General features: G+C 35.9%; 1 protein-coding gene across 1 annotated transcript in view; it reads right to left on the bottom strand.

The window, feature by feature from the left end:
- The window catches only part of ssp3 (short spindle 3), a 567,399-nt gene extending 556,337 nt beyond the window's left edge, over positions 1-11,062 (bottom strand). Inside the window, exons 1-2 of the mRNA XM_068225894.1 lie at positions 11,036-11,062; positions 9,620-9,730 (exon numbers count right to left, since the gene is read on the bottom strand). Of these exons, the coding sequence (XP_068081995.1) occupies positions 9,620-9,725 (106 nt within the window). The 5' untranslated portion in view covers positions 9,726-9,730; positions 11,036-11,062. The remainder of the gene's footprint in view (positions 1-9,619; positions 9,731-11,035) is intronic.
- Positions 11,063-11,273: the final 211 nt, after the last annotated feature.

Raw genomic sequence — 11,273 nt, forward strand, 5'->3', positions numbered from 1 at the left:
TTTCATTGCACCCATGATTTTGTATGGGACAAGCCAGTTTTCACTAGAAGTTTTATCTTATTTATTACATATATGTTGGCTATTTGGGGCTAGCACCCCTTTACTTTCATGAAGTGTAACTGTAATGATACGACAGACCAAGTCTTTATTCATTTATGGGAGAAAATCTCTCCTGAATAAAGTAACGTTAGTATTATTATCAAAGTCGTTAAACTCAATTAACTGTATCTGATGGGCTTCTAATTATTGTAAGCGATTTACTTCTTTCCTAAATTTATGTTAGTATCTCTTAATGAAATTCAATACTCTGGAAAAAATTGGATCACTTGAAGATATATTTATTTATTTATTTATTTATTTATTTATTTACACTGTTTACGCCCACGCTGAAGCACCAAAATCAACAAAGTCTTCGAAGAATAAGTTAAGCTTTTAGTATTTGACAAATTTTTCCTTTCCCAAAAACTTCTTTATTCTGGAAGATCGCGCGGCCCGTTCTTCTGCAGATATAAGATACTGCTTACACAGCGATATTTTTAGTGATAGTTTTGTGTACTTGTTATTTAGAATCCATTTCTGTTCTCTATTTTCAATTTAATCTTTAAGTAATTTTCAATTCATCTAAATCCATTTGTATTTCTTTAAACCATGTGTTTTTTTGTTTTACTATTCCAAAAGAAATCAAAAATGTTGTTTCAGGAGTCTTAGTATTTGGTAAGCAGTATATGTGTCCAAAGAATGCGATCCCCCATTTTTGCATCGTGTCAATGATCGATTAACTTTCCTTGTAAAGTACTGAATTTGGCAGAAGTCTCCACTGCCATCAATCTGGTGTTTTTTATTAATAATTGTCCGAAGAATTCTTCTATCAACTTTCTGCAGTTTGTCTGTAGTTGAGTGGATATTCAGTTTAAATGTTTCACTTGCGTGAGTTGCTTCTGGCTTAACGATGGAGTAATAATGTCAAAATTTAGCATTAATCAAAAGAGACTGTTTCTTGTAACTCAGCCAAGTAATCTATTGTGCTCGTCTCAATTTTTGAGTTCTACTATCTATGGATGCTTTTTCGTTAGCATTTCAAGTTATAATTTATATATATATATATATATATAGCCGGCCCCGTGGTGTAGGGGTAGCGTGCCTGACTCTCACCCGGAGGCCCCGGGTTCGATTCCCGGCCAGGTCAGGGATTTTTACCTGGACCTGAGGGCTGGTTAGAGGTCCACTCAGCCAACGTTATTAGAATTGAGGACTAATCTGTCGGTGAGATAGCGGCCCCGGTCTAGAAAGCCACGAATAACGGCCGAGAGGATTCGTCATGCTGACCACACGACACCTCGTAATCTGCAAGCCTTCGGGCTGAGCAGTGGTCGCTTGGTAGGCCAAGGCCCTTCAACGGCTGTAGTGCTACGGGGTTTGGTTTTGGTTTTATATATATATATTAAATTAAAGATATTAAATAAGTGTCCAATGAATGGAAAAAGCTATTCTTTCTCCCTTCTCTCCTTGCTTCTCCATAGTTCAGATTGCTCTAGACATTTGGCCCTGTCTTATTTTCATCCATGTATAGAAATAATTCATTTTTCTCTGAACACATGATTTATAGGTGACAGTATCTGCTATTTGGTATACCTACGTCGCCTACTCTTAGCCTGGTTAATAGTTAAGACTTCTGTCACCATACCTTGCCCACCGTTGATTTTGAAGCTTGTTAAGAATATTCACAGATGCCTGAACTTAATACAGGTTATTGAAGAAATACTTAGACTAACGAAGCTGTTACAGGGAATAACAAACTGTTACAAGCTGCTAATAGAACCCCTGTTTAGCATACCGTGTTACAAAAGAATCGCAGTGAGGCAAAAATCGAGGACTGAACGAGACATCTAAATTTAGGCACCCTTTAAAGTAGTTACTATCTTTCCTTCTTCTACATCTCTCGTAGAAGTTAACGTAAATAAAATTAGCCTTATTTTGTCTGTAGAATTCTCTCTATTTCAAATATGTTCCATAGATTTGTTCAGGGAGTTGGGATCCATCTGTCTACTTATGCATGATATGTAATTATGTTTTGAAGGTGAAACCTTTCATCAGAATTATTCTTTTAGGTCATCTGTTAATAATCATAAGCTCAGTTTATTTAAATCAACTTGCAAGCAATAATTCAATGTGTTTTTGATTTATGTCATCTGATTGGACGTGCTATTTCTATAAATCATATTGACTTATTTCCTTTGAATACTGGCAGGGCAGAATGTAGAAATATAACAATAATTCATGTTTAAATAAACATAGCTTCATCCTTTCTGATAATAATAATCATGCCTATAAATTGGAGTTGAGTGTACACGTGTGTAAATAATGCTCAAGTTTTATGTGTTATGTTTGTCCTACACTGGTACAAAATCCAGTCTACGTCATCAAGCCTTGATAAGTGTAATATGGAACAATTTTTTTTTTTTGCTAGTGGCTTTATGTCACACCGACACAGAAAGGTCTTATGGCGATGATGGGATAGGAAAGGCCTAGAAGTTGGAAGGAAGCGGCCGTGGCCTTAATTAAGGTACAGCCCCAGCATTTGCCTGGTGTGAAAATGGGAAACCACAGAAAACCATCTTCAAGGCTGCCGAGAGTGGGATTCAAACCCACTATCTCCCAGATGCAAGCTCACAGCCGCGCGGCCCTAATCGCACGGCCAACTCGCCCGGTAACATGGAACAATTTTATGCATTTTGGAGAGAGCGTTGTGTAATGCATTTTTGGAGCATTAATGTAATTTTTATGCACTCAAATAAAGATGAAGTTAGAATTACACTTGCCCATGTCAGAGATTGGACTTGTCCATATTTAATGATAAGGAAGCGTCCAGATTAGAGATGTGTGTGTTGGTGTAATATTTATGCACATCTTTTCCTATTATTTCAAGTTGACTTATTCATGTAAATCTTACCAGGGTTATGATGAAACAGATATTTTACGTGAACCATTTAAATGTCAGTCACAATTAAGCTTTGTTACGCTGAAAGAAAGTGATTTAGGATGTTCTTCACGTGATATGCATGTACTCTTGTTTTATTTTCTCCTGCTTAAAAAAAATTTAATTAATAATGATTGAGTATATTTAACTTCAATGATCTTGTAAACAGCATGTACCATAATTTTTGTAACGTGTTTTATATTTTTGTAATTTGCGACGATGTTTCTTTCCCCTTCACATTGTTGATGGTGTGTGATTTTTGGTAGAACTGGTTGTTTCCTGTAACGAATATTGTGATATTTTTTATACGAGTAACCAGCAATGTGAAATTCTAATGCTGAGTTACTCTATTTTCTGAAATGAAGAGTGATTTGTTGATTTTGAGTTCGTTGAGAAAAATTAAGGCGAGATCACAGTATAGTAAATATATGTAAATATCATCCAAGCTTTGAATATACAAGAACACTAGCATCAAAAGGTTAAGTACTCAGTTCAAAAACTGTGAAATAAAGTAACTTTCTACAACCCCTATCCTTACTCTTGGTTCTTTGGAAATCTATATTCCTAGAGAGCATTCATTTGTCAAGCATTTTATGCAATCCCTGCCATTAACTGTTATTCTGGATACCATGTATTTGTTAGATGTTGCTGAATTACTTCCAATCTGGATGGCTTGTGATGAGAGGGAGAGGTATCGTCACTGAAGTAGGTAAAAATTCACATTTCAGTCAGGTTGCTTAAGTGACTGAATACCGTATTTGCTCGAATAATTAACACCCTTGTATAATTTACGCATCCCAATATTTCTGGGCCCAAAGTGGAGAAAAAGAAATGTTCCCGTATTTGACACACCCCCTTTTTTTAACATCCATCACTCAGCTCCGGATGCGTTTCGAAATAAAGATGTCGAGTACTAGAGTAGCAGCTTTCCTATTACAAAACCGGGCATTCCAAATACCGGGCAAAGTGCTGTTATCAGCTGGTAGGAAATACCACTGCACTAGTTCAGTGAGTGAATCAGCACAGAAGTGGCTAGTGACACACTATTCCAGTCTGTTACAAACATATTTTACGAGTGTTTCAGGTGCAGTACATGTGCTTTCTGTAATCTCAAAACTGTTTATTAATCTACAATGAGCAAGTATTTGAGTAATATGGCATTGTATAAACTCGCAGTGATCAGTTATGCCGAAACAAACGGGAATAGGGCAGCGGACCGCAAGTACCAGTATTCAGTGTCCGAATGCAACGTGCGCTACTGGAGGAAACAGAAAATTGCACTTCAAGCAATCAACAAGTCTCGCAAAGCATTTTGCGGACCAAAATGTGGCAAGTTCCGCAAGTAGAGAAGGATCTACTTAAATAAGTGATTTTGTTACGCAATGATGGATATGCCATTTCTCACTAAATGCTGTATTTTAAAGGACAAGAAATAGCTGCTGCACACGGAATCAGTGTCTCGGATTTTAATGTTAGCCGAGGCTGTATGATTAATATTATGAAGAGAATTGGGCTCTCTCTTTGACGAAGAACAACATTATGCCAAACAATGCTAAATGATTTCAACCAAAAAGTAATTGATTTTCACTGCTTTGTGATTGAGAAGTGTAAAGTTAAGGAATATTTGCTCTCTCAATTAGGAAGCGCAGATCAGACGCCAATAAGTTTCAACATGCCACAAAGTCGAACAATCAATACGAAAGGGACATAGAGTGTTATCGTATGCACTACGGGAAGCGAAAAACAATGATGCACAGTAATCCTTGCTGTAACAGCTGGTGGCAAAAAGCTTGCACCTTATGTTGTTCTAAAGCGAAAAACTACGCTGAAAATAAAATGTCCACAAGGGATCCACGTTCATATCCAGGAAAAACGGTGGGTGGACACATCACTCATACAAGATGGAATACGAACGGTTTGGGGAATTTAACAATCAAAGAAATATTTGTTACACCTAATCGATACTTTATGTGCCTTTGGCAATGTTTTATAAAATTATTAACAGTACATGTTTCAACTGCTTTGCAGTCATCATTAGCTGTATTTACATAAGCTTAGGTGTAAAAAAAGGTAAAAATAAGCACATTATATGTTCTCGTAATAGACTTGATACTTTACATGGGAAACTTAAATTTTGGTATATTGGGGGAGGATGGTAGTTTGGAGGGGGGGGGGGGGGGGGGGCGCGGCAGTGGAGGGTGAGGAAGAATGCTTTAAAGGTGATTAATAATGAGAAGATAAAAATGTCTTTAAGTGTCTTTTATTGCTTCTGTTCGGAAGCGTATTTGAAAAAACTGTTTGGCTTTTCACCAAGTAACTTCTTAAGGTTAATGAATTATAATTAAAACATATACTTAACTTGTTTAACGGTTTTAGTCCCCAAGCCATTAATAAAATAATCACTACGTCCAGATATAAACAACAGATAAATTTGGTAGAACAATCAGAGAAAGCAAAAAAGTACATAAAGTTCACATGTAATAATCCTAATACTGTATTTACGTACTCACAAATTTATTTAAGAAACACAACATTAAGGTAGCCTTTTCCACAAACAACAATACTGAACATAGGTTTTTCAACCACAATAGTCCACAAATCCAAAGAAGAAGAATATCAGGAATCATAAATCTAGAAACTGGCTTGTTCCCAATGCAAGGTTTCGTATGTCGGACAGTCCAGGCGGAATTTCTCAGCAAGATATCAGGAGCATGTCAACGCAGAGAAATATAGAAGGTTTTCTGCAATGGGGGTCATATGAAGGAAACAGGACATAAATTCACCAACATTAAACAGGACTTTGAAATTATTAACAGGATAAACAAGGGAAGACTTATGAATAATTCAGAAAACATTCACATCCTTCTTGATAAGTTAACGAATAAGGATCAGAATTTAAACGATACGAACGAACAAAGAAACCCTCTATACGAACATATACTTAGATATATGGAATTATTAGAAAGGAAGCAAACTAGCTTAGCAAATAAAACAAACAAATATGACGTCTCTAAGTCACAGTTAGCACACCCCTCCTCGCGAGAAACAATAACAGATGACAACACGCCCTTGACTCTCCTCTCCCCGCCGAACCGTGCTAGCAAGCAGGCTATAACACATTGCTACTATACCAGATCGAGGATGGAGGAAACAGACCCACACCCAAGACAGCGGGAAGTAAAGACGTGAATCCAGACGGGGTGTGTTAGAATTTTTCAAACCACTACCCTCCTTATTTCATAAGAGATTATTCTAAATGCAGCACTTTTGAAAAAAACGTTTCTAATTATTCCCACTTATTTTCTGCCGGTTGCAGATGGTGTTGCAAGCTACCCAATTATATGGTCAATGGATATAGTAACTATTTAACACATCCCAACAATGAGATGCAAGGACATTCTAGAATCTACCTTTGGCAATAATAAAATCAAGCTAATCAGCTTTTTCCACAAGCCTTCAAGCACAATATGAATGGGACTCAAAAAAAAGATTTTAACTCAGCGACTGGAAACCAACATATGTTTTTATGAATATTTTAGTTAAGAATATATTTTAATTAAAATTCAATAACATCTTAGTTGGTGAAAAGCCAATCAGTTTTTTCAAATATGCTTCTGAACAGAAGCAATAAAAGACACTTAAGGACGTTTTTATCTTCTCATTGGAAGAAGATGATTTAATAATATTTTAGTTAAGAACGAGTTATTAATCACCTTTTAAGCATTCTTCCTCACTCTCCACCCCCACCCCCACCCTTCCCCCACTACAATCCTCCCCCGATAGACAAACATTTAAGTTTCCCATGTAAAGTATATTATAATGTGCTTATTTTTACCTGTTTTATACCTAAGCTTATGTAAATACAGCTGATGATGAATGCAAAGCAGTCAAAACATGTACTGTTAATAATTTTATAAAAAATTGCCAAAGGCAAATAACGTATTGATTAGGTGGATAACAAACATTTCTTTGATTGTTAGATTGTCATATCGATATGGATATGAAGAGGATAGTTTGTAATACGGTTTGGGAAAATCGACCAGGGTCCCTTCTTCTATGTCCGGCCCTTCTCGTAATGAACATTTTTCGTGACCACCTGATGGAAGACACTAAGAAGTTATTGGAAACCATGAAAACCGATCTGGCAGTGATTCCTGGTGGACTGACATCAGTACTTCAACCCTTGGATGTTTCGATAAATAAACCATTCAAGGACAATGTGCGAGAATTTTATTAGTGCTGGATGGCGGAAAGTGTGCACAAACTTACCCCAACAGGTAAGATTCGGAAATCACCTGTGGAACTACTTTGTGAGTGGATAATACCTGCTTGGAGACATGATTTCTTCGAAGAGCTTCAAGAAAGCAGGAAATCTTGAATTCGTTAGACGAGAGTGAAGATGATTTCTTATAGAGATGTGAGCAGTGATAACAGCAGCAGCAGTTCTTCCTCCAGTGCTGGTAGTAGTGAACCTGAAGACAGTACCCTATAAAAGATTCCTTTTTTATTTCTTTTTTCTTCCTTGCCAGTATGTCATTAATATGTATTTACATGAAGTGAACTTTTATTAGTTCATATTTATTTCACTTCAGGTCGTATTGTCAGCTCGTAACAGGAAGAGAACTTTCCAGTGTCGGTACTTCAAACCTGTGTCTCCAACTTACCTTACGTACCCTATTTAACTTAAAAGAACCGCACGCTGTAATTTTATACCAAATGACGATAACTGCAAAAGATAATTTACTTCATTAGCTCAGGTATTCAAAGGTTAATTTTTTGTTACCATACTTCTGTCTAGGAAAAGACCACAACCTTGCACATACTCCACTTTCTCTAAGTTGGTGTTTCCTATCGCAATACTGTGGGTGCAGTAATGCTCTGCCGTATGAAGATAGTTGGATATATGGATAATGTCCAGGTAGGGGTGGTGAATAATACTGGTGATGTACTGAAATTTTATCATGATGATAAAGACAATTATAAAAAAGATACAAAAGCTGAAAGCTACAAAAGCAGCTGGGATTGATAAGATTTCTGGGGATATACTAAAAGCAATGGGTTGGGAAACAATGCTGTATCTGAAATACTTATTAGATAACAGTTTGCTCGAACGAGCTATATCAAATGAATGGAGAGTTGCTATAGTAACCCCAGTGCACAAAATAAAGGGTGATAAACATAGAGCGAATAATTACAGGCCAATTGGCTTGACATTTGTCATTTGTAAGCTTTGGAAAGCATTCTTTCTGATTATATTTGACAAATCTGCAAAATTACAAACTGGTTTGATAAAAGACATTTCGGGTTTAGGAAATTCAATTCCGCCAAGATCTAGCAGATAATTTGGATTCAGAGCTGTCAATGGACTTTCGCTATGGATAAATCCAAGGCTACTGATACATAACAATTGTTATAAAACCAAAATTTTTTAGACTAAGAGGTCCGCAACTTTGCTATGTGCACTTATTGTTCATTTCCATCTGTATCATTTGTTTTAATTTCTTTCCCTCTTAGGTTAACACAGTTTTTAGATTCAATTATATTTTGTATTACCAGTAACCCTTTTTTCACTGAATTTTATTGCAGCGAGTTGTTTATTGCTCCATATTATGATGAAAATATTGTATATTGCGATATTTTTATTTCCGCCATGTCTCTCTTTTGTTTTGTTTTTTTCATTTGTTCCTTCATTATGTTTTTTTGGCATATTTTTAGCTTGTATTATGTAAATTACTTTACCCCTTTTTTCACTGAAGATGGCTCAAATGAGTCGAAACATGTTTGAATTTGATTACTCCATCTAATGGAATTATATGATGTACTGAATTAGGAGGATACACTTAATTTTTCCTTTGTAAGCGTCGAACGGAATGATTCTAATATCTTGTAATGAAAGGTGGATGTTTCTTAATTTTTCCTTTTTAAGGAAATTTTATATATTATACACTGTCAACACAGAACATTATAAATATGAGATTCATAAACTGTAGTGAAAGAGTAGTGTTATGAAAATGTTGCAAACTTTGGGCTGGGAAGACTTGGGAGTAAGGAGACGAGCTACTCGATTACATGGTATGTTCCAAACTGTCAGTGGAGAGATGACATGGATGGCATTAACAGAAAAGTATGACTGAGTGGAGTTTCAAAGGCAGGGAAGACTATTAATATAAAGTTGGAATCGAAGAGGATTAATTTGGGCAAATATTAATTTATAGGAAGATGTATTAGGGATTGGAATAATATATCAAAGAAAATGTTAGATACATTTCCAAGTTCTTCAAAATTACTTAAGAGAAGGCTATGTAAACAACTTATAGGGAGTCTGCCACCTAAGCAACAGCTCTAAATAAATTTGATACATAATGAAAAAAGTTGGCTACGGTTTGTTCTGGGATATCCCTCTGCTTATGTTCTGCTCTCCACACCCCATACCGATGATAGTTATCCTACACAGGCACGCTAAAGTAGTTGATCACTGAGGTTTCTCCAGATCTGACATTCTTTACTGAAATGTTGTAACATCACAGTTCAAACTCTTAACTGGGTTAAGGCAAAATATTACACAGAGATAGAGAAAGCAATACTGGGGTCTTTTGTATATTAACTTCAACCCCTTGGAATAAACAAAGTATTTTAACAAACCTGACTGAGTAGATTCTGACTGAGACTGGTCAACGGGCACATGAAAAGCAATCAGGTTCCGAGCAGCTCTTCCCTCTTCTTGCACCAAAAGACGCACTTCCTCCATTGATACTGAAACAAATAACTTATTTCTTCATACCTCATACTATACGAAATAAAACATTTACAATTAACAGCATACAAAGGGTAACCATCTAAGTGAAAATAATGACAGCTAATTGGCTTAATGCAATGACAGTCTCTGATGAAAATTTCCAACATAACTTTTGGGAAGGTGAAGAGAAATATAGGTAATATTCAATGACTTAGCATTTAAGAACCTAAATGATTCACAATAGAAAATTATATAAATTGCCATAAAACTATCAAGTTGATGTGTGCTGAAATCTTATAGTGGTGGTGGTAACCATTGTGGATGGAGAAATGTGTGATAATCACTTTCTCTTAATTTAATGCAGTAAAGAGAGAGGACTCCTGATTCAAAGAATAAAGGTAATGGCAAAATAAATTTATGAAAATGAGAGATGACTAACAAGACTATGTGAACCTAATACCAGTAGGTGTAAAAGAAAAGAAAAGAAAAGAAAAGAAAAAAGGAGTTGACAAAAAAGAGGAAAGCTATCTTTGGATTATTCCCTACCACTAACAGTTTTCCCTTACCCTGCTGTGAAACATGCATCAATTAAAACAAGTTCACCATAAATTGTATGAAGAATAGGAATTTTTTTATATAGTTTGATTTACTCATCGTTAAGCACAGCAAATTGAGAAGGCACACTGATTTCATTGCATTATTGGAGATGGTATAATTGCTTGCGTTTATTATCATATGACAGTTTCTTTTCGTCAATTTCCCACAGAATATGTAGCCTACATACCGTACTTCTTCCAATGGCACGATATATTTGGTATACAGACATAGGTTTTACTCTAGCTCAAGGGAGCGATAGCAGAATATATCTTTGAGACCTTCTACATAATGAGAGCCTGCAATGTTTTAAGTAGCGATAAAGAATATATTCGTAACGAAGGCTACAAAGGGAAGTAAAAAATGAACTTGTACGGTATAACTAAGTAGTCTTCATTCATAAACCGAAAGTTCCAGTCAAACAGCTGTCTCGGCAGGCTTTGCATAGTTACTAGTAGAGTACACCAGTCAGACACGTCAAATTAACAGACAGAAACAAAACGGCTATATTTAATAATTCACAGCGATGCTATGATAACCTATCTCAGAATAAGAATAGCCTTAACCATAAAATGAAGATGTCCTCTCGTCATACAAAAAATAAATTACTAGCTCAATTTATATAATAACTCCAACTAAAACAAATGCTTTTGTTAAACTTCAATTTCAATACATCTCATCCTAGTAGTAACGGACAGGTGACATACTAAAAATCAAACTTTCACTACCTTCCCTAATACTTTGACAGGCAACATTCATTTCGAAACTCTGTTTACCTTTCTTTTATCTTTTTTAATGTTATGATGTCACAGCCTTCTTTAGATAAACTCCGGATAGTGAAGCACGATAACGTTTGAAACGATAACACAGGGCTACCTACTTTATTAAACTCCTAGGTGGCGTTGCTCTCCTTAGAGCAAAGAACACAGGTCACGACAAGACATTTTGAAGCCGCCATTTTGGATA

This window comes from Anabrus simplex, chromosome 1 (genome assembly GCF_040414725.1).
Source record: "Anabrus simplex isolate iqAnaSimp1 chromosome 1, ASM4041472v1, whole genome shotgun sequence".
Lineage (NCBI taxonomy): Eukaryota > Metazoa > Arthropoda > Insecta > Orthoptera > Tettigoniidae > Anabrus > Anabrus simplex.